Source organism: Ornithodoros turicata, chromosome 5 (assembly GCF_037126465.1).
Source record: "Ornithodoros turicata isolate Travis chromosome 5, ASM3712646v1, whole genome shotgun sequence".
Lineage (NCBI taxonomy): Eukaryota > Metazoa > Arthropoda > Arachnida > Ixodida > Argasidae > Ornithodoros > Ornithodoros turicata.
In genome coordinates this window covers 68,112,521-68,136,473 of record NC_088205.1, presented here as the reverse complement: position 1 = coordinate 68,136,473, position 23,953 = coordinate 68,112,521, and the positions used below count along the sequence as shown (strand labels likewise).

Here is a 23,953-nt window from a genome sequence, read left to right as displayed (position 1 = left end):
GCATGCATTCATGAATTGTAATGTATCACTGTTTCATATTCACATGTTTCCATTAAGTGAATGAACTAATCCAACTAAATTCATCTCATTGTTATGCATTGTGTTTACCTGGAAGTCACATTTTTTTCATTTTTTTGTCTAGATGAAGGTTTATGTTAGCCTTGTATGAAATAACAGACACATATCAACATGTATTCAGCTTGTGCACATTAAAACCAGCCATGTAGAGTCAAATGCCTGTTTTTTTTTAATATTCTAGCCTATTCACGGTTGCTCTTTGCTTATTGCAGGTCTACTCATTCCAGAAGCAAGAATTGTACCATTGTAAAGCGAATGGATATAAACTGGCGTCGACTGAGATAGGTGTTCCTTCTTGGCCAATGACTGTAGGATGTCTCCAAAAAATGTCACAGCAAAGCCGATGTTCATCTAGCTCTCCACAAGCAGCTAACTCCACCTAGTAGCCTGCTGCTTCACAGCAACATCAACACTACCTTTGGGGTGTACACATTACACAATATGCTGCATTGTGCTGTGGTATGATAACATACTGATTGTCACACAATATGTTTATATATATGATAACGGCCCTAAGGGCACACTGCATGGCTTATGACCTCTGCAATATATATCCATACCTGGCAGCAACATTGCATGTCAATGCACGTTACAATACATATTTTGACCGTAATGAGACTACCTTCGGCCGTATTGAGACTTTGGCCGTAATGACACACTTGGGGATTAAAGGATTATCGGCCGTATAGAGACATCTGCCGTAATGAGACTTCGGCCGTAATGAGATACAATCCTTTTATGTGAGCCAACTCCGCAAAGAAAGCGAAAGGGCGAAGTTGAGCGACATGTGCCCCTTCGGATGGATTGTATCTCGTATATGGTTCGTGCTGCTTGCTAATGGCGCGTATTCGTCAGTTCTGCAGGATGTAGAAATATTTACCCAACAGCATAACACAAATTGTACACTACATTGTACGCAGCAGCTACGGAATTTCCGGACGGTGTGGTATGCCACTTGCACTCGATACAAAACTAGCGAATGTGTCCTTTTCACTTATACTTATATATATGTATGTATGTGCGTCCGTCCGTCCGTCCATGGGACCTCCCTGTCTGAGCTAACGTGGCACCGGCCTACAATTATGTTCCGGCTAACCTTTTCAGTAACTTCCATCTTTCAACAGTCTAACTTGACTGGCAACGAGTTCCAACTTCTATCTCTGTTCCATATAACCTGTGTTAAGTGAATATTTGTGAAGTAAATATTTGTGAAGAAGCGGGACTGGTGGTTATATACTTTCAATGTAACACTCTTTTTTTTTCATTGCTGGTGAAGTGAAGCATTAAAGAACCCATGTGTTTTGTGACTATGACGCAATATAGTATGAGTCGTCTAATAAATTTTCTCAAACACATAAAGAGTTTTCTACAAAGACATATTGATTTTGTTTTTTAAAAAGTCTCGCAAATTAACTCCTGTTTGGGGGGTAGGAGGTACCCGTAAGTGTGCATTGGCTGCACCTCGGGAAATCGTCGGGGTACGATACAGGCTGCCGATAACGGGCCATTAACATCCCCGTGTTGCAAACCGTATGCCGGACCATGCTCGGGAGCCGACCCGGTCGGGTCGGTCGCCGCCGGCGCATCGATGTTGGGTCGTCGCGCTGTGCTGCCTGGAGTATTGTTGATGAGATTTCTTTTATGTATGTCTGGACACCAAATCTGATTCCACGTTCACCCGGACTTGTTTGTGAGGCCAGGATACGAATCCGTGATTTATCCAGACCTTTCCTACAACCCCCAAAATCTGGAGGAAACCAACTCAAATGTTGTGAGATTGCACAATATTTGGTCAAATGTATGTAAATATACCCCCTTGCGGAGCCTATCCCCCTACCCCCACCCCGACACACACATACAAGGAAGAAATTCTGGGTAAACCACTGTACGAATCGGTAATCTCTGGAAGTCATCTGCAACACCGCAGCAACACGGGAGGCACGAGCAGTGAGTCCCCAACGTCAGGGCTCCCGCGCATGCGTCTCCGCACACATCAAAATCGGAGGATAACATCGTCTTCGACAGGAAGAAGCAGGAGTTGCAATCGTTGGCAAATACACTTGATGTCCACCTTTCTCCTTTCTGTGCCGACGCTAATACACTTGATTCCACAGTATGTGTGCCAAACTGCTTTTCTGAACAGAGCTTCATTTTGTCTTCTCTATCCTATCCCAGCGCTGCGCTGTGACGACAAACCTATTTTGGCCGACGGCTTCCTGCAATGTCCAGATCAAGTGACGGTCAATACGACCTGTACATATAAATGTCATCGAGGACACACGTTGAAAGGCCCCAGCAACACTACCTGCGTCGGAAGAGATGTATGGTCCGGAAAACCGCCGAGGTGTGAACGTAAGTATTACAGTCGGGTTATTACCTGTAACCTGTAGCAGAATTTGCTAATCTTCCTCCACAGCCTACCAAGGATCGCTTCGGACAGCCTTATTTTGGGACCGTGCTAGACATTTCATATTTAGCATTGGGATTGACATAGAGATCGCAGGACCATGTTGCAGCGGCTAAAGGTCATTGCAAAGTCTTTTGCAAAGACAGGCGTTGGCTCGACAGGCAGCTCAACTCGACAATTTCTCGACGCTTATGCTTTTCTCTTGTATGTCAGAAACATTACAAACACTTGGAAAGTCGGAGCTACTCTCCTGCCTACGTGTACTGTTGGGGACACGGCTGTCTAAAATCTCCAGCCCGGGCGGAGCGATCCGCGATCCCGTATCGGCAATGTCTAGCACGAAGGAACTATACCAATACCCACCTCGAGGGGAGGCCGCGCTGAACTACTCTCCCCATCAGACACTGAGAATGCGATGGTAACCTCTCCCGACAGGCGGCGCTGCGTGGCCTTACCTCGGAGACTGTAATGGTATACTTCCTTCGTGCGCGACATCGCCGATAGGGGGCTGCTCGGGCTCGGGCTGGGAATTTTAAACAACCGTGTCCCCGACAGTACGTGGGATGTAAAAGCATCAGTGGCAACCCATAATGTGTTTTCTGTGGGATGGGGTGAAACAGTCGGATGAATCCGGCAGACCTCCAGTGATATCTTGCGACGAAACAATAAACAATTAAATTATGATTAAACAATTCAATAGTTTTTAAATAATTAGCATCAAAAATAATAAATATAAGCTCTCAATAATGATTTAATTAAATAATTACTTATATTTGAACAAAATTTGCTACTTGTACGACATCGAATTCGCTCACCCACTTCTACACAGCTGCAGCAGTATAATGGGTTCCTTGAGGTTGTGCGGGTTCCCTCAAATAAAATAGGTTGAGAATCAACTGCTCTAGTTAGGCCATGAGTTATTTGGATCAAAACCAACTTGCTGGCATCAACGCGCTCACGGGTTATATCTGTGTGCTCACGTGTTCAGTAGATTTTGGTAGTTAACTATAATAATAGACCTTGTATTGCCAAGTGTAGGATGGGACAAGCGTAAGCTTGCCCACATCACGCTTCAAAAATAAAGCGCCACCTCCGGCAAAGCAAGCGCCGCCTGTGGGCTCATGGGAACTTAAATAATAGACCTTGTATCGCCATCTGTAGGATGGGACAAGCTTTAGCTTGCCCATATCACGCTTCAAAAATAGACCACAAAATAGCAACCGCCTGAGATCCCTCAGAGGCCTTCACTGGGATCGCAGGAGCCACCTGTGGCACGCAAGGGCTCATGGGAACTTATAGCGCATTAGAGCATTACGCGATGGCCAGAGGCGGAGGTAGTAGAAGAACAACATTATTCCCAGTGCGCGCAGCAGCGGCGTCAACAGAGGTAAACCATAACCGAAGCAGACGACAGAGCAGTGTCCATCAAAGTTCCCATGCTGCTTTGCGCTGCGCGCTTGGTGGCTCGAGCATCTTTTTTAAATTCGTCTGTTATTATTGTGTTGGTAGAATTTCGTTGTCCCTCGACTCGTACCTATCAAACGCTAATGGATTCTCGAAGTGCACGCGTAGAGTTGAGTACCACCATTTCATCACTTGTGCATCAGTCTGCACAAGTTACATGAACAGTTCACTGTACGGATACTAAAATTTAGATCACGGCTGCGTACCCGTGTGACCGCGCATGTTCCTAGTACGTATTTTCTTACCGACCACGCGAAACGTCTATCGACGGCTTTGTTAATCTATACACACACACGCCCATCTATACTTGTTTCATTCATTTGGCAATATAGTGCTTCTTAACCATTCTGTGTCAATCTGCTGTGGTTGTCGTACTGAATATGGTATTGATTTCCAGTCGTAGGGTGTGGGGACCCACCCAGGGTGCAACATAGTCGCCAGCTTCGAGCTCAATTCAAAAAAGACTATAAGTTCGGGGAGTTCTATGCTGTCGAATGCGGTGCTGGCTTCAAGCGTGTTGGCACGCCCGTGTATGTCTGTGATCACAGTGGAAGCTGGAAGCTGCCAGGAGATCCACAACCACCGCAATGCATCGGTAAATACAAGAGAGAGAGAAAAAAAAGACACGTTGTTTTTTGTTCGCATAAATAGCTTTTTCTTTCAACACTTTTAAAACTTGTTTTTTTGTTTTTTGCCTTCGGTGCGCTTAATTGTGATGCCGACTCTTGGCAAAGAAACTGAAGGGAAAAAAAGAAAGAAGCCTTTCCTCCTGTGTTTTACGAACTATTTTGAAGTTTCAGATGTCGTATCAACTTACGTAAAATATGGTGAGATTCCGTATTTTACAGAAGGTACTTTGTGTTGTTTTGTTAGTAGATACTTAATAAAAAAAAAAAAGAAGCAGTGTATTCATTGGAGAATGTGCAGCGTATCGTCGAGGAGTTAATATATTTGAAAAATTGTGATATCGTGTAGCCGTTAGTACGAGTCGTACGTCACAAAAGCGTCTGTGTATCGAGTCGTTGTACACAGCCTTTCGGATGCCTTTTTCTCCACTGCGTTATTTTTTTCCCCCTTTCTAGTCTAATCGATCTCCATTGGTTGTGAAAGCGCAATGCACTTTCCGGTACATAAAATATATTCACTAATTGACATGTTTGTGCATGAACTATACGAATTGTTTTCTATTATCTCTGGCGCTAACTTTTTCGTTGCTGCAGATGTAACACCACCGACGATAATCTGCCCTAAAGATATTACGCTCAGCGCCGAACAACATCGCAAAACGGCTAAGCTCTCATGGCAGGGACCGCAGATAAGGGACAACAGTAAGGCACATATTATCCCAACGCAAGAACCGGCGTACCCAACCTCGCCTGCAACGCTGGAGATAGGCACACACCTATTTGTCTATCGTGCAGTGGACCCTGCTAACTTGACGAGCACATGCACTATGCAGATTGAAATCTTAGGTGAGTGCATCTTCTTAGCACTTTTCACATTACCATATTGTGGATGGAAACTGGTGATCCGACCCACAATGAACTCGTATCCATGAGAGCTTAATGTTTTCACCAGTACCTACGTACTTGTAGGTACTTTACGTCCGCGTGTAGAAACGCGTCTTCTCTCATGTGCGCTGCAGAGAGGACTAAGATCAACGGTTTCAAATCCTAGTTGGTTGGTTGGTTTTAAGGAAAAAATGGAGATTTTGGCTTCACTAATGTGAGATCCGCAACTCCACATCACTTGCACTAGTTACTTTGGTGGAAAACTCCTTGAATCATCATTCAAGGAGTTTTCCAATGAAGGTGGGCAGGAGGATGGCGATGATGATGCTGCTGCTGATGATTAGTGGTGGTGATTCCGACAGAAAGCAAGTACACACACACTGAGATGTCACAGAACGCGCAAACACGCAAACAGTCGAACAGCAAAACCCACAAAACACACATAGGCTCAAAACTTGTTGTCTGTATCAATGTCCCAGGAAAATTTCACTATGGCGGAGAACGCCCAGTGTCTGCCACTGTGATTCCAGGGCCCAAGTACTTTTGAAACGCTGAGCGGACGGCCGTCCACTGCTGCCAGCTCCGACTGTAGAAGGCGACGATGTCCAGTGTATCGTACGCAGGACATAAAAATGTGCTCTACATCTTCCACAACACCGCACATGGAGCAGTTTGGGGAGGCTGCTTTCCCGATCATGTGTACAAAGCTACGGCTGTATGGGACCTTCAGACGAAACCGGTGGATTAGGGTCTCCATGGATCGAGGAAGCGAGGCTTGGACCACGAACGAAAAGTCTGGGTCTATGCTGGTCAGTGGCGGCCTTCCAGAATTACTCTGCCACAGGTATCTGCTTAGTCTCTTCGTCAAAGTAGACAACATTAACCGGGTGTCAGAGGGAATAAAATACACCTTACGCCGGACTGATGTGCCCGGGAAGCCGCTGCATCCGCCGCGTCATTCCCAGGTATGCAGGAATGGCCAGGGATCCACTGAAGGATGATGTCGTGTCCTTGTACTACACACGCGTTGTAAGTCTTAATGGCGTCGTGTACGATTGAAGCAAGCCCTGCTGATCCGCCGGGCGATTGTAATGCTCGCAATCCGGTCTGTGAACCACTGTAAACAACCCATGATTTGGGGTCTTCATGTGCTTCTATAAATTGCATCACCATGATCATCCCATGGAGCTCTGCGGCCGTGGACCAAGTGCGATGAGACAATCTTCCGCAGCCTTCAATGCAGAGCTCAGGGACGACATATGCACACGTGGATCCTGACTCATTTGTAGACGCATCCGTGAAAATGCACACTCTGTCCCTTTGACTGTGCATTACCTGAAGAGTTTGCTGGCGCACCACACTTGACGGCACGAACCTCCTGCCCGTGAGACCCGGTACTTTCGTGAACGCCCGAGGCTGTAGCAAAGTCCAGGGAGGGTTGGAGTGCACTGGCAAAGGCTTATGCCGGGGGACATAAGTGCGGCACGGCATAATAGCTTGATGGAACCTTCAAAAACTTCGTGTCAAAATAGCTCTTGGGAGCGGGTGCCGGCGAAATCGCGTTGTTAGTCGAACGTAATGGCGAAGCGATTCTACCATCCGTAGCACAGGAAGTGGGGGCTGTCTCGCCTCGGCAACAACAGCTGCACTGGACGCTGCTCTGGGAACTCCAAGGCAGATCTTGATGCTCTTTGCCAACGCACGTTCTAGAATCATTTCCAACGACGGCGCTAGATCATGAAGAACTGGGAGGTGGAACGAGAGGGGAGCGAGCGATCCACGATGACTCCAAGGAACCGGTGATGCGTAACTCGTGACATAGCATGTCCATTTAGCTCCAGCTGTAACCTCGGCAACCGTTTCCGCGTGAACGGAAGGAAGACTGTCTTTATCGGAAAGACGTTCATCCCCCGCTCTGTGAGAAACCTCATCACCAGGTCAAGGGAGCCCTGCAGCCGGGTTTTCAGTGCCGGCCATTCCTTCCCTGAAGTCCAAAAGCAGATATCCGCAGAGAAACTGATTTGTACTCCCCGCGGCAGCAGCTGTGGCAGAAACGAGAGTACTACATTGAAGAGCAACGGGCTGAGAACACCACCTTGAGGCACTCCCGTTTCCTGTGCATGATAGTGGTTATGACTGTTGCCTGTGCGCCTGAACACCTTGCGATCCTGTAGATATGCCGCAATCCAGCGAAATGAACGACCAGTTAAACTCAGCTTCTACAACGAGTGTAGCAGATGCACGTGTATGACAGTGTCATGGGCACTCTTAATATCAAGGAAAACGGCGATCCTTAGGCGTCCGTTAGCCTGTTCTTCATCAATACTTGTAACTAGGTCGAGTATACAGTTCATTACGCAGCGGGACTTCCGGAACCCTGCCACGCAGTTCGGAAAGAACCTGTTTGACTCCAGGTACCATTCGACTCTGTTGAGAATTAAACGATCCATTATCTTGCACAGGCAGCTCGTCAGACTGACCGGGCGGAAAGAACCCAGCTCTCGTGGAGACTTGCCTGGTTTCAAGACTGGAATGATCTGCGACGTCTTCCAGGATTCGGGGAGGACACCTTCACGCCAGCTCTTGTTGATCAGTTCTAACAGCAAGTTCAATGCCAGAGGGCCAAAGCTGGCAATCGCTTTGTAGGTAATCCCATCCGCGGGAGCGGTGCAGAGCGTTTCCTACCCGAACGGATTCCTGCTTCCAATTCCCATAGCGTAAAATCTGTGTCCACTGGACCATTGCTGCTTCCATGAACTGCAGCACTTAACTCTTGACGTGCCTTGACCACTGATTCCACTCAGACATTGCTAGACGATGCGGCAGATGGGCTGAGAACTAACTGACAGAACTGGTCCGCTAGAGATCGTTCATGCAATCCGCTGTGCAGGGCGAGAGCCTGAAAAGGGTTCACTTGACTAACAGGGGTGCCCAGACTCTTGGCAATCTGCCAAATCCGTGTAGCCGGTGTGGAGCGAGTTAGTGACGCACATAGGCTCCTCCACGACTGACGAGCTAGCCGCGCTAGATGACGTCGGATGATCCCACGGAGTCTGCAGGCTTCTTTGTAGTGAACGTACTCCCACGTTCTGCGGAACATTATTTGTGCTCGCCGAAGGATGGAGCGAAGTCTCTCGAATTCAGTGTCCACAGCACTATATCGCGAAGGTGCAGTGATTGACTTCGTGACATGGTCTTTGCATTTGGCAATTGCAGTGCTGAGCTCGCCAAATGAAGTGACACTGTGCACCTTTGCCTCCATCCCATTTTTGAACTGACACCAATCAGTAACGTTAACCTTGCGCGTTTGTCCCTGAGGGAGAGAAATTTGCACAGGGACATGGTCACTTCCCATATCATCGTAGCTCAACATCCAGGATATTGGACGAGGAAACCTGCGCGAGTATAATGAAATGTCCAAACAGCTGCTATACGTCGGCCCGCGAAAAAGTGTCGGAGTTCCGTCATTGAGCACGGTGATGTCCATATCTTCTACTATCTTTTCTAACAACCTTCCGCGTCTGTTGGTATGCTCGCTTCCCCATAGTCCGCTATGCGCATTGAAATATCCGCAGACGATGTACGGCTCTGGCAGCGATGCAAACAAGTCCAGGAATTGTTGCTCAGTGATTGCAACACAGGGCGCAGTGTAGCATCTTACCACAGTTATCTTCCGGGATCCCAGAAGAAGAGAGCATACGACGTACTCAAACTGACCAGCCGTGGACGTTTCGATGAGGTCATGCGCAATATTCTGTAGTAATATATGCTGTGTAAAACGCATGTTTTACACAGCAACCTCTGGCAATAAAAAGCAGTACGTTTTCTAGTCTTTCCACAATACTCGAAATACGTTTTTATATAGCATAAACAACACGTACCCATACAACAAATCTATAAATGGCGATAACGCACAGTGACGCTGACGTGAAATTTGCCAAATTGCACGCTGGCACATTTCGACCAATCACACGCTGCAGTTGACAAATGCTTGGCTATACATTGCCTTAAGTATGCTATCACCCATATCAAGTCCCACGTCTTCATTCTTCATGTTGAAAGCAATGGTGTGAAGTCGTACCCTATTGCAGATAATAAGATATTTTTGTTGCTACACCTTACTTCACGTTAACTTTCAGATAGTCAGAGTCCCCAAGTGACGTACTGTCCGTCAGCCATTCAGGTTAACACCACAGACCTTCAGGTATCGGTTCGGTGGAAAGAACCAGAGTTCATTGACAACTCTGGCGGCAACATTAACGTGACACAGGTAGGTCGTTGCTCTGCTGTTGACGTTTGGTGACCGATCCTTCTGCCTGCCTGCACTGGAACCGAGTTGCTTGGAGGAAACCGAAACAGTGGTGTTGCCCGTTAAGTGATGAAGCATCCCATTGGCAGAGCTGGGTCAGTCTTGTTCCGGGAAAGTGCAAAAGAATCTATTCCATCGGCAGAACGAAGTCGCACGTGAAATGTTCTATTGGGCGGATGAGAGTCTAAAACCTTACAGCCTCCCGGTTTGCATGGGGCAAAACGACACACACACGCACCTAAAAAGATGATGAGATGGGGCTGATGCCGGCCAGCAGGCTGGGCGCTGCCCTATTTGAAAATAGTGAAAGATGATCATAGAGATGAGGATTCAGGTAATCAAAGTAGGGTGGAGAGGTCTATTGATGACAGGAAATCCCAAAGGTGACTGAGACATTGGTGCATGTGAACGCTACTGGACCATGGGCCCAGCACCTTTCCTATGGTAAAGGGGCGGTGGTCGATTGCACGCATTCGGTGCAGCAAGATCTCGCGCTCCCGTGGTAGTCAGGGCAGTCCATAACTAGGTGGTGCAGGTCACCGCGCACATTGCATGGTGCACAAAGGTCCGATGACTCGCGGCCAAGGCGCTGCCTTATAATTGGTGTAAATGCAACATTCAGCCACATATGGTGAAGAAGAGATGCGTAGTGTCGCGGAAAGTGATGAGGAAGCGAGGCAAAACGACCTCTTCAAGCTGCTCCGCAGAACTCTTCCAGACACTGTGCATGCAACTTTAGTCTGTGCTGCTTTTGTTCGGTTTGTTGCTTCACCCAAGTCTGTCGCTGTATTGTGAGTCGACAGTAGAATGCAGGCTCTTTTCTCTTGCGTTTCGCTGTTGTTTCTTTTTCTTTTTTTTCATTTGATGTGCGACAAATACCATTGTATTTCAGAGTCATCGTTCCGGACAGGTCTTCAATTATGGAACTCACCAAATAACTTACCGGGCAACGGACCCGAGTAACAATGTCGCGTACTGCAGGTTCAACGTCCATGTCTGGGGTAAGCCTATGTACCCGCGGTAAAGACACATTGCAGGCAAGGGTGCCTCTTGATCCACATTACTTAATGTGCAGCCTGTCTCACTATGGTTTGGACATTTTGGTTTAAAGCTCAGCTACGCCGATTTTCGAGTGTTACAGAATGGAATGGTGCTCACACGATGTGTTCATAAGGGAACACTGATCATGTGTGCAAAATAGTTATCCCAAACTCCTCGCGGTTTTTTTGAAAAAGTGAATTTTTAGTTTCGCTGACATTCTGCCTTGTGGCCCGCAAACCCTGTGTCGACGACACATTCGTGGTCTGCCCGCGCTCCGGCTTGGCATGATTTTTGGCTTGGTTTCTTCCGCCAAGCCGGCCAGTTTCTTCTGCCGAGCCGTCTGCTGCGCAGATTGACATTGGGGAAGTGATAAACAGTTCGCTATTAGGGAGCCAGTATATTTCTGGACTTCACTGAACCCACGAGGAACGTGAGTTTTGATTCCTTCGACTGCAAAGCATTTGCTAGGCAAGTACAGACTTCCTGGTGTGTTTCGTGCTTGCGCTGCGTGCCGAGAATGCGTGAGCGTCTTGCTCCCGTCTGCAAGCACACTTCAGCATGCAGTTCCAATGTTTCAAACCACAACTTTCCGAAAGGCGAAAGAAAAAGCTATTGACTGCAACAATCGGTTACAACTCCCACTGGGTGCCACCTTCGAAAGCAGCGATTTGATATGTTCATTTGGCTCATACGAATGTTACGGAAGCAATGCGCAACTTAGCGTTTAATTAAAATTTGAACTGCTGCAGCAATTTACGAACTGAGTTGTAGGAAGTGTAATTTCACAGCTTTAGCTGGCTCACTTTGATACGCGAAGGTTTTAAGAACTCTTTCACGATGACAAAGAATTTAATCGTGTGTATTGGTATTTTCTATATACTCTATAACGTAATGTGAATTCTCCATGTCGTGGATATTAAAAGTTACGAATATTTTTCGAACGAAGTTTACTTAAAACTCGAAGAAATGGTCACCCGCGTCGACGAACCCGTTTCCGGAAGAAAGCAACACGCTCGCGTGGGGTGCCGCGTTAACGCGTCGGGCGCCGAATCTCGTTCGGTTTCGGAACGGTGTCCGGGAGACGCTGTCCGACGTGTTGCCGAAACGCATTCGACAACGCATGATGACAAAGAGTACATTTATTATTTCAGTTATACACTTGTTTATTTCGATAAATTACAGTTCTATTCCAAACTCTGCAGTTTTCGTTTGTTGTCTTGATTGATGAATTCCGAATACATCAAGTAGTTTATTCTGGTTATTGGGAGCTTGAATCCAGCGTTGGTTAAAGGGACTGTCGCTTCCGGAACCGTGCTTACGAATCCAATACCAATGTGTTCGGTACACTACCACGAGCTATTTGCCAAATTTTCTCCTTCCAAAACTGCCGGGGTGATGAGGAATCGAATTTAAGAGATCCGGTTTCGTTTTGCTCCTCGAAAGCGCCAGCGCCAACAACGTCGCATGACGCAAGGTGGAATCTGGCTAATCCGCTGTCGTCTGACGCTGTCGTCTGCCGCCAAGTCTGGGGCTGCTTTGTTTTTTCCTGCACGTCGCCCGTATTCACATGTGACACTCTCTAGTGACGCGGATACTCTTTGTGAATCGGGAGAATCTCTACGCTTGCATCCTTCGCGTGAGATGTCGTTTGGAAAACGACGCAGAGTTCCTAACTCCAGGAAAACTTCCTTCGAAAACCTCGATGTTTGATTTCGCACGCCTAGGGTACAGCTACAGCCAGACCCCAGACGAAGCGAAAGTGGGAAGCAGCTACATCACTAGCGGGTAATCAGATGAAGCAAGGAGTGTTCATGCTGTCCGTGTATGCTCCTCGCATTTCACCGATAATGTGTACCTGGATGAGAACATCATGGAAGTGCAACTTGGATTGACACAAAAAAGGAACGAATTGAAACTTGACGCCGTTCCGACAGTGTTCCACGAACAAAGCGAGCCAGCAACTTCGACAGTAAGTCACAATGTCTATGTAGTTTCCCAATTGGATAGCAAGCCCACACCGTGGCTAACCTTTCCCTTCTCTTTTTTCTTACTTTTCATTGAACATATGGGATCCCCCCCCCCCCTCCCCGATTGGATCTGTCACTCTTGCGCGTGAGTAACTTAGCAGCAAAAGACGAAATCGGTACAACGTAAGGTATCCTCTAGCCTATGATTAATAACTAGATAAATAAAATCCAATAAACAAGTAAAAGAACTTGATGCCATTCATATGAACGTGATTGGCTTTTCTTGTTGTCGGACGCGTTATCATGAAACTTTAACTGTTACTGAACCTGTGACTTTTGTGGAATGTGGTAGACATGATCGGTTTTCACGTGTATTACTTAAATACATATAGGAAGGGAGTTGCCTCAGGACAGAAGCCGCCAATATTTCGAACAGAGACTGTTCTTCTTCTGGGCATATAATGTGTTCACAATTTTTGGACAAAGAACAATTCGCGAACTATGAACCCCGATCACTAAAAGGAAGAACTGACGCTGTTTGTGGGCTGGTGTTAGAAACAGGCACTATATACAAGCAGTACCTCTGTCCGCAACATAAGCGTCATAAACCACTTCCCAGTTTCCTTTTATTTTTATTTATTTATTTATTTATAATACTTCTGGCGCAAGCGCCATAGAAGGAGGGACATACAAATACAACACTAAACTACATCTCTAAATTACAAAAACATCTCGCTTTATCTCGCTGTTTGTGAACTGTTTGCGTTCGGCGACGGTTTTTGCGGTTGTAGCCAACTTGAGGTGCACTTTTGACGTTCTGTGTTATAGAAGGACCAGGTGCTGCTGATCCAAGTCCCATCCATCCATGAAACGGCGTCAAACAATGTACGTGCGTGCACGGCAATTTTGCTGAGAGACCTGGTTTTTACATAATGCCTTTACGACGCCTCTGACACATTAGGATCTTCCAGAACAGTGCTTTCTTCATCCAAGTTCAAGAAGTAAAGAGAATGACTTCATGGCTTCTACTAACATCTCACATCTACATGCCAAGACAAAATAACTTGAAAGAAGGAAATGAAAAGAGAAAGAAAAAGAAGGTCCTTTTCAGGTCCACCTAAATCTTTGTGCAGAGGCTGACAACAACAACGTTATTGTGAGATGAATGATGCTGATGCAGCATTGAGATTAAGCCCTTGTTTCCTTTTTCGCAATGGTATACATTACTGCTGGTTAAATGTAAAATAATGCACCTACCTCCAGACATTAAAAGGGCTACCAGAGATGTAGTGTCAATTCAACGGAAAAGCTGCATGTTCTACGAGGCACTGTCACATAAGCATTGGCCAAATTTGCTGTCCTGTGAGCTTTGATAGGATATGCCGTAGATAGTAAGGGGCCGCTTACTGTAAAAGGGAGGTGCATTATTCGAGTACTGGGGTCTGAGGCATGAGGGTCATTTCAGGATGTACTAACCCTTCCAAAATTTTACACTTGGTTGTGCCCAGAGATCGATCCAGATCCCCCCCCCCCCAACACCCCGAGTTTATTTTCCTGTGTACCACTGTTATAACGAAACCGTCCAGAAATGTAACGAACACACAATTCTAGATTTTCATTGCAATTGAAGTACTTGCGAAACTTTTTTGTTTTTGTTTTTGTTTTTTTGAGTCCCCGCTTCAGATCCCAAGGGACATTGCCAGTGTGGTGCACGCTGATAACTGTCTGTGCATAGCAAATAATAAATACATGTGCATGAAGAGTTGAATGTGGACTTGTGCAATGGCTCTTAAATGGACAACACTCAGTCAACACAAAGATTTATTCACATTTGCGTGACTTATTGCCTGTGATTATAATAATTATTATAATACATAGAAAAGAGGTAATGCTCTGCCAAGAATCTCGGAAGTTACAGTCTTGAGAGTGTTTTCAAAACAGTGGTGCTAAAAAAATTAGATCAATGGCAGGTATCAAAATTTGTTTTGCTGTATCAAGGCAGAACAATCTTCCGTGGGAACGACAGATTGTGGATATTCCCAGACAGATGTATCACTTTCTATGATAATGAGGTGTAACTGTGCCATTAGTGAGTTATGAAACGTTACCTGAAATTATTTGGCTTGTTATATCCCTCATATGCTATAATACTGCCAACGATAAGAAGCATTACACTACCTTTAAAAGTATAACTGTCACTTATGGCCAGGTAGTTTATTGCTCCTGCCTGTTTCTTTGCACTTCTCGGGATTACTGTGGTAACACAGATTCTGTTTCACACTTCTCAACTGGAAACTACGCAAGATTGTTATTGTGTAGGTGTGAACAGGAAATGAGGCACACTAAATATGATAGTCCTGATAGGACCGGGATGGAAAAACGTTGGCGAATCATGCGGACGACACACCCAGGTGTCTGTCGTCTGCTTCTCGGTCCAAGGAATCTCCAAACCCAGCTTGTAAACACACAATAAGCCGTGAATCTGACGTAGCTGTAAAAAGAAAGGACACGTTCCTAAACACGTAGCACAGTAATTTCCTGACAATCGTTCTAATTCTAACCCGCCCTTGAGTTGTACAGTTTGTTAGAGCCTTTGTAACTTTCATGGGGCACTCGTCGTGTGTGCAAACAACGACGACAACTACGAAAATAAGAATTGCTCAACGTGCCTATAGCTCACCATAACGTGCCTATCTATCGTGGGTACAGTAGGCGAAGACTGTGATCGTCGCTGCAATACTGCGGTGGATACACCACCAGAAGTTCTGGCCGAAGACAGAGAGCTGGGAACAAAGTGTGATGCGTGCTTACACTGTACTTCGCCGTCATTGCACAACTCTGCCACTTCACCAGCACTGAAGCATATAGGTACTCATCCGGTTCCTGGGGAGCACAGACTCCGCACAAACACTTGGATTGTTTCCTGCGTCGTACTGAATGTCACGGGATTAAGTATTGAGCACTCAGATCATGAACGTACCTAAAGCAGTGGTCCTGAGGCTCGTTCTGTTGCGTTAACGCAGCTGCGGCACGTACATCACCAGTGACTTGCAGAAGAAGTGGATCCGTCGAATATGGGCCGTCATTAAATATGTATATTCGTCACGGGATCTATTACTAAAGGCATTTGAACAGTAGGATTCGCCACTTCCGCGTTCCGAGTCCGCCATCTCCGTATGTGCCTTCGCCTTCGTCTCCCTGACCTTGCTCGTGCAAGCTGCAAGCCGCGGGGACTCCTCTGGCTCGCCGCGTTCTTATTGGTCAGATTCCATGCGACGTTGCTAAAGATTCTCAGCAGAGAGTTCCGCTTGACGCCCGCATCCGTCGTCTGCTGTAGCGCCGCTTACACAGGAATTATGCAAAAAGTATTCCGTCGATCGGGATGAGACTCTCGGAGTCATGGTCAGTGAAGGACGGGGAATCCCATTTCACTGTGGTTTCGGAATCGATCTGTGGTCGATGCGACTGTCCCTTTAACGCGGGTGATATGTTGTTGCCGTGTTTGTATTGCTTCAGCAACATGCACGGTCTCTTATTGATGTTTCCTTTCTTTGTATGAAGATTCTTGAATGGCGTACAAGAGAGTATTAGATGAAAATCGTCCGGTGGTCCTCCGCAATTGATATGTTTGTTGAGTTTCAATAAGTGATGATACATCACACCTTGCACGACAATATTGAACTCCTGTTCATTCGACATCATTGACTGATAGAAGAAAATAAATGTGTAGAGGCTCTAGTGGAATATATCACGCGATAAGATTTTTATGTACTTTCCATTTCAACCGTTAGGTGTAATTTCAACAAATCCGTAATGAATCGTGCGATATAGACTGCTTGTATATGATAATTTGATCTGATTGCTTTCTTCATTAATGCAATGCCCATTGCAATGATTACAATTACGTTTGGTCTAGTGTATTTCAATTCTTCGTTAGCAAACCTCAAAAACGCCACCATCAATCCCAGTGGTCTTTCCGATGTTGACGTGCAAATATTTTTATAACTATTGTAGATTTGGCATACAAGTTCTCGTATCTTGGATTCCATAATTTGCACCATATCTCCGAATACGACCATGTCTAGGACGTATTGAAAAGCAGCGATAATTGAATCGTTTCGAGGCTCCTCCTTTTCGAAGCAGCTTTTTATCACGTCCTCCCTTGACCTATGGTAACGAGTACAAAATCCGTCCATCTCTTCAATGTATATCAATTGTCTCGACACTTAATCAAATCATATCGGTGCTAATTTTATTTATTAAAAATTGATTATGTTATCGTGTTTAGAATGTTATTAATATCCACCTGTCATGAGAATTATGAAAGTCAATTTACAAAAAAGATGTGATGAGCGAGAAAAACGCAAGCTTTAAACGCTCTAGAACCCTCAATTCCCGGCTTGAGTTGTTGGAGTCGGTTTATGACTTTCACCACGACCATTGTGGGATCCCCCTACTCCCTGCGGGCGTAAGGTGCGTTTCGGGGGCAGTTGGGCGTGCTCGTTCTGAATATCACAACCGTTTTAACACATCGGGAAATCGGCGTAGCTGACAGCTGACGCGATAACAGTAGTAGTAGCCTACTGACCCCGTGTTGCGTGTTCTAACAAGGTCCAGGCGTCTGGAAATCTGATGGCATGCCGTCAGAGAAGTCATCCGCTGCGACGGACGTTAGACACAGTGTGTCATGTGTCGAGAGTTCAACCATGTACCATCCCGCGTGGCGTAGATGACAGACAGAATTGTCTTGCAACGTAGAGCCACGAATAACAAGAAACATGTGACAACGATTGCATGAAGCGTTTCACCACAGGAAGCCACGAGTTATTAGGGACTTTTAATAGCGTGGACGCAATCCACGGAAACGATACGGTAAAGGTAGCTGCTAAGCGCGTAGGAGAAGCAACAGGACGAGGAATCGGGCTAGTTGGTGTGAATGCATGATGAGGTAAACACGACGCAAAAGACAAAGGGACGCAGGAGCAGACAGAACGAGCGTCCCTGTCTGTTCCTCCTTGCTCCTGTATGCTCCGTCCCTTTGTCTATTGCGTCGTGTTTACCTCGTCATGCCTAGGAAAAGACGCAGGTTGCCTCCTCCCTCCTTCTCAAGAGGCGCGACAATGGGAAGCGGCCCCACGTTGGGCTCCAAAACCGGTTGTCAGCGATGATTGGACGCTGTTTTGTGACTATTAAGAAATAGAGTAGAGGAAGCGCATAAGTTGACGGCTTCTTTCGCACATGAATCACGAGTGACGCAACGGGTGCTCCCGCTCCGTTTCAAATGATCATCAAAAAGTGATTCATTTTGAACTTACAACAACGCCTCTTGCAGGGAGTCGGTGCCCATACTATCCTCCTCCACGGAATGGAGCCCTCGTATGTGAAGAGTTCATGTACGGAGATCTCTGCCAGGTATTATGCAACGACCGGTATTACTTCGTGTCCGACCCAGCAGACGAGTACATCTGCGACAACACCCTTAAATGGAGTACCGAACCCGAGGGAATGCCTGTGCCGTGGCCCGACTGTTCAGGTGAAGTGGAAACTGCGAAGTTCAGAAATGCATGATTGTGTGCACATTCGCATAACGGTTACGAAGCCCAAGTAGTCAGTCATGCTCGTTGGATTCGTCTACCTCGCCGTCGATTCCTTCGAATCAATGAAACACTGTCGATTCGTTCCTAACTATATGTGACCCCCTATGCTTCGGCGGACTTTCTATAATGGCGGCACTGGGACTTGCCAGGTTTAGCGACCGTCGAGCCATGTGTTGATTTCCTCCTCCTTGAAGGACGGTGGGAGTTATGTAGGTTTCTCGTAACAATGACCCTCTGCTACTACTCATTCGTGTGATGCTGCAGGAACGCCGGGTCTACGAATACCTTCTCAATTTATCGAAGGCCTGTTACTAGTAGCGGTCTGGGATGTATAGTTATAGGATATCGGTGCTACAAAAGGTAGGACCTACTGCAAGGGGACGCCCACAGATTCAGCATCGGTTGGCACGGCAACACCACATTGTCATCTTCCGTCGTGCCGTTAGGGGTTGCTCCTTCCAGGGACAATCTACAGTTTCAATACAATCTCTTTTGAAGATGTTGCTGAATAAATTACTTTGGTTGCAAGCACGTTTCAGTTAGCCTGCATTAGGCTGTCACTCACAAAGACTGCTTGCAGAGCAGCTGTATACTAGGCAGCTTTCAAATTATGCGATGGTGCTATTGCGTTGACGCTGAAATGGATTATATCTCGTATTTTTAGACTATCTACTTTCTTCTTATCTAGTTACAAGTCCGCCACACCTGAGAAAACGCTTTGAGGCCCATTATTTCACGGGTGACTGCAGAGATCCGCAAGTGCAAGACACCATTCGCAACATATTCAAGAACAATTTCGAAAATTTCAAATCGAAAGCACAGTTGTGCGGCAAAGAAATAGACTGCAAACTGACCTCAATAGCTGTGTACTGTGGTGCTACCGACGGTATCAACAGAAACGGGCGAGGTCGTAGGTCGGTGTCCTCCTCTGGGGAAAGATATTCCGTCGCTGAGGTGGATGCGGAACTACATTTCACACGACTGGTAAGTACTAAGTACTGGAAATACCGCTTGCTACTTACTCTCTACTGGACTTCAAAACAACCTCATACGCTACTGAAGTGTTTCCCAAACTCTGCTACCCTGTGACCCATCAAACTTATCAGATATTATGACGCGATGCGACCCCTTCCCTTCTTTTTCCAGGCTTTCGTGGTGCCCCAAGCTTAACGACTTGAGTGCGAACACTAATACCAAAATTGACGCCGAAATTTCATTTGACAGTTAACATGGCCAGAGTGAATCAGCCGGCCTAGAAACCTTCGACAAAAAGCATAAAAACACGCACGCATGCAAGCGCACACACATGGCGGCAGGAATGGCTGTGCCTATTACCTATTAACTACAGTGAGCTTGCTTTCTAGACCCCGGGGTCCGCTACCACGAGCCTTTTTGTGACGCGGAACACTTCCCCGCTGAATCTGTCACGACACCTCTTGGTGTCGCTCGCGATCCACAGTTTGGGAAACACTGCGCTAGAGCAACAGGCAGGCTTCGTGATATTTTCTCAGCAATACGAGAGCACGTTCTTTGGACAGCTCGAAGCATAGAGGCACACAGATACTGATGTAGGTCGGCTATGTTGAGAACGAGGTGAAACAGCATTGGAAACGACAATATAGCTCGCAACGAGTGAAACAGCATTAGTGTCAGCATGGACATCCTAACCACTTTGTAAGAAGCACCTTGTTACTTAAGAAGGGATAAGCGTGCCAACGATCTGGTGTATTGTAGAGTGGGGCAGCAAAGCTGTACGTTCTTCATTATTTTCGCTCGAAAGTAGCTACACCGTAGAAAGATTTTTTGCGGTAGACACATGTTACCCTCCAGTAGATAAGCGATTTATCTGTAGCACCTTAGTAGACGCTGTGAATGAAACCCTGCTAAACCCGTAGTATTCTGAAGCGAAGCTCATTCTGCGAGTCCGGATCTGACTCCCATGTTTATTGCTCACGCACAATTTGAGCATTCTTGCTTGTGGGCATAAAATCGTATGGTTGATCCGCACCATCCTTTTATCTCTCGCACTGCGAGATGATCACGGTTATTTGTTCCACTTCATAGCGATTTTGTTTACACTGGTAAATTTCTCTTGTCTAGATGAATGATACCACTGACATCGAAGAATTCTCAGAGAGCGTCGACACCACATTTACTGATCTTGGGGAGGTGCCCGAGTATATACTGGATGATGTAATCGCTGAAACTAATGTGTCCGTCGAGATGAAGTTGCTTGATTCTTCAATTAAGGACACATTTTTGGTGTGTGGAATAGGCAAGGTACTCAACGGACAGCAGTGCGGTGAGTTCACGTAAATGGACATGATCTTTCACGAACATGGAAATCACGTTCGGCGACATTTAATGAAGTCTGCCCATCAGCCCCTCCAATGTAATTGTCTAAGTGGAAGGCATGAATGCAAAGTGTGCCCTTTTATTCTTTTGCCGTAGTCATGTGCCCTGTTGGAACATACCACGACAAAACACAGGACCTTTGTGCCCCATGTGCCAGAGGGAAGTATCAAGACGAAGAAGGAAGCACTTTGTGCAAGCCTTGCCCAGCGAACACAATGACAGAAACTCTGAAGAGCTCAAGTTTGGATGATTGTAGGGGTAAGTTGCATAGCATTTACCTCTACGTTCCTCAAGCAGTACGCAATATTGGACCAACATTGGCTGGTCATTGGCGATACGGGTCCGATATGGGACCCCTTTTGCCAGGATTTTCCCCATATTGGCTCAGACTTGGCAATATGGGCCCCATATTACACCTGTACACCCCATATTAACTTAAAATTCAGAAAATGGCAGGTACCCGTGTTGCACAAATGCCTAAGCACCACGGCAAGATTGAACGTTGAAGCGTGTGAAATGCCCAATTCAATACGTCGTTACATCCAACTTTCCAAGATGGTACACATTGTCACTTTCCTTCGGGTTCTGTATGGGCACCTAATCAAAAATACGATTATTCTTATTATTATTCGAAACAGACAACATACGTGGCAATCCCACTGAAACATGCACTGGAACTCAACAACTCAACGTTCCACTTGCTGCAAATAGCCACCATTCTGCTTCGCGATGCCAATGCCAATCGGGGGAGCCGACTGAGAGCGTAGTCGTTTGAGCGAAACCACGCGTCCTACAACTAATGCGCATGCGCGACACTCGGATCGGACGTTTCATTCGGGCTAAAGTATCGCTGGTTCTTCTAATGACAACGGAATTGCAGTAGACCAAGTAAAACACGCAGGAATCCCTAGGGATTCACTGACTCGAAGTGTACCGGACCAACGTACTGCGGCGCAACGCTTCACGCGCCATGACATGTTAATGTTAACCAGCAAACGCCGCTGCCACTTTTTCTCCGAGGCACGTGACGCCAACGTCACAGCCAACGTGACCCTCCGGGCATTTCTCATTCACCGCCAGTACAGTGCTTGGTAGGAAGGGATGTCTCTTCTGTAACGCTAGGTGCTTTCAAGTCACTGCAGGCAGTGTGAGTTGCTGAGGGTATGTCCGTCACCGTCACGAAAGTGTTTCGCTCCTTTGTATTCTAGGAGCAGGTTGGAAATTTGTGGTTCATGCACTATTGCGATCCCAATGAAAGGCTTCTGACGGATGTGTGGCATTGCCAGATCCGTGGGATCTGCCTGCGTCCTTCAGTAAGACGGGCGTAGCACGTGTTCTTCGTTTTTAGGGCGATGCAGTGTTGGTTTTGTAACGCTATGCAAAGTGGATCAATAAGAAGATCTGCAGAAATGAAAAAGCAAAAAGAACAGAGAAGCAATATCAGTGGTGGATATTACATCGGATAATGCTTTATTATTACACGGACTCCCTGTTGGCGTTATCTCGGCAATATTGGCGCAATATGGGCAAAATGGGTTTGCCAATATGGGCAGCCCAGGTAATCTTGGCAGCCCATATGGGTCTAATATTGGGCCAGTATTGGCGTGCTGCTTGGGTCTTGAAGTCGTGTTCTTCCCCATCTTCCTAAGAGGCGGTTGTCTTCATTGCACGCTTTAGTAGAAATGAACCCAAGTTGTGACCTCTGCACCTTTGTGCACTCACGTTATCTGGTCATGGGGACTTCACGTCGTACCGGGGCCTTGGATGTGGTACCGTTAGTCACCTCCATCTCCTCATCCGTCCTCATCCGTCCTCATCCTCGTCTCATACCGACCAGTGTGCCCTGGGATGTGAGTCACAAATTAGGTGGCAGATTTCCACACTCATCGTCACAACATGGATTTCGTGTTGTCCTTTCACGTTCGCTATAGTCCACTGAGTAAAGATAAAGGAAGTTCGTCGCGATATACCCGCGACTACATTTGTTGAAAATGCTATAAGCAAGCCAAGAATCTCAGTTTTCTGTTTTATTTCCCTTCTTTTCTTCTCCCCCCTCTCTCTCTCACGCACACACGCTCTTTCACAGCACTCCAGCGCCTTTACTACAGACTTGGGGTAGCCATAGTGTTGCGATACTATATAGTCACACTGCACATAGTTGGATAAACTTTTCTTTTCATGAAAGCAGTCACACTCGTAATTATTTAAACATACATGAACAGTGCTGGACAAAAGATCACGGAACACGCTCCGGCGCATTCCTTCCTCAGAGTGACACGCTAGCAGCGAATGGTACCGTATCCACTTACAAACACGTGACTGCGTTACCTTGGCAGATGCCTAAGTCCGTAAGGTCCCATTCATTGCTAGCGTGTCACTCTGTGGAAGGAATGCGCCGGAGCGTGTTCCGTAAACTTTTCTACGGCACTGTACCTACTGAGAATAGGTTGAGGGCGTTCATTGAGGAATTTTGAAAAGATCGCAGAAGGCTTACGGGGTGCAACTTCCGCACCACGCAGTGGGTTCAACCATGTGGAAACGGTGTGCATTTCTCTGAATCTGTTTCCGATGCCAGCAGGCTCGTCGGGTCTTCAGTGGCGAGAATCATGAATTATGTCATGGCGTATCTTTACTCTTCACTGAAATATTTACTTACAGCTGTGTGCACCGAAGGTACATACTCATTCACTGGCATGGAAACCTGCATTGCTTGCCCACGAGGAACGTACCAGGATGAGGACCATCAGACTTTTTGTAAGGCCTGTCCCATGGGCACAACAACAGAAATGATTGGCAGCACGAGTATACAGGACTGCAAACGTATGACTCCCTGAACTCTTCATAAGCTGTACGTTACTGTATCTCGCACTTTCCTCGGAACAGTTCTGTGCTCACCCGGGTCAATGTCTGAAAGTGGACTGGAGCCGTGCCGGCCGTGCGACAAAGGATTTTACCAGGCGTACAATGGACAGCGATCATGTGACGAGTGCATATTTCCATTGACGACATTGGAAAAGGGATCCAATTCGTCTATCCAATGTGAAGGTAAGCCTTCCATTGCTTATCACCAATAGCCATGCCATGCACCAGCAAATGCTCCAGGAAACAACAAAGGTCACGGGGCGCCACATCGATGCGGTGGTATCCGTGGTAGTGTTGACTTCGAGCAGTTTGGTTGACTGCTACGGTAAAGCCTCGTTATAACGAAGTCAAGGAAACCGGGA

General features: G+C 46.6%; 1 protein-coding gene across 1 annotated transcript in view; it reads left to right on the top strand.

Annotated features, from left to right (window-relative positions):
* LOC135394640 (sushi, von Willebrand factor type A, EGF and pentraxin domain-containing protein 1-like) overlaps positions 1-23,953 on the top strand; it is a 48,049-nt gene that overhangs the window by 21,765 nt on the left and 2,331 nt on the right. Inside the window, exons 8-18 of the mRNA XM_064625479.1 lie at positions 2,254-2,430; positions 4,347-4,544; positions 5,170-5,421; positions 9,600-9,730; positions 10,662-10,770; positions 18,110-18,310; positions 19,063-19,358; positions 20,475-20,676; positions 20,826-20,987; positions 23,388-23,549; positions 23,613-23,774. Of these exons, the coding sequence (XP_064481549.1) occupies positions 2,254-2,430; positions 4,347-4,544; positions 5,170-5,421; positions 9,600-9,730; positions 10,662-10,770; positions 18,110-18,310; positions 19,063-19,358; positions 20,475-20,676; positions 20,826-20,987; positions 23,388-23,549; positions 23,613-23,774 (2,052 nt within the window). The remainder of the gene's footprint in view (positions 1-2,253; positions 2,431-4,346; positions 4,545-5,169; positions 5,422-9,599; positions 9,731-10,661; positions 10,771-18,109; positions 18,311-19,062; positions 19,359-20,474; positions 20,677-20,825; positions 20,988-23,387; positions 23,550-23,612; positions 23,775-23,953) is intronic.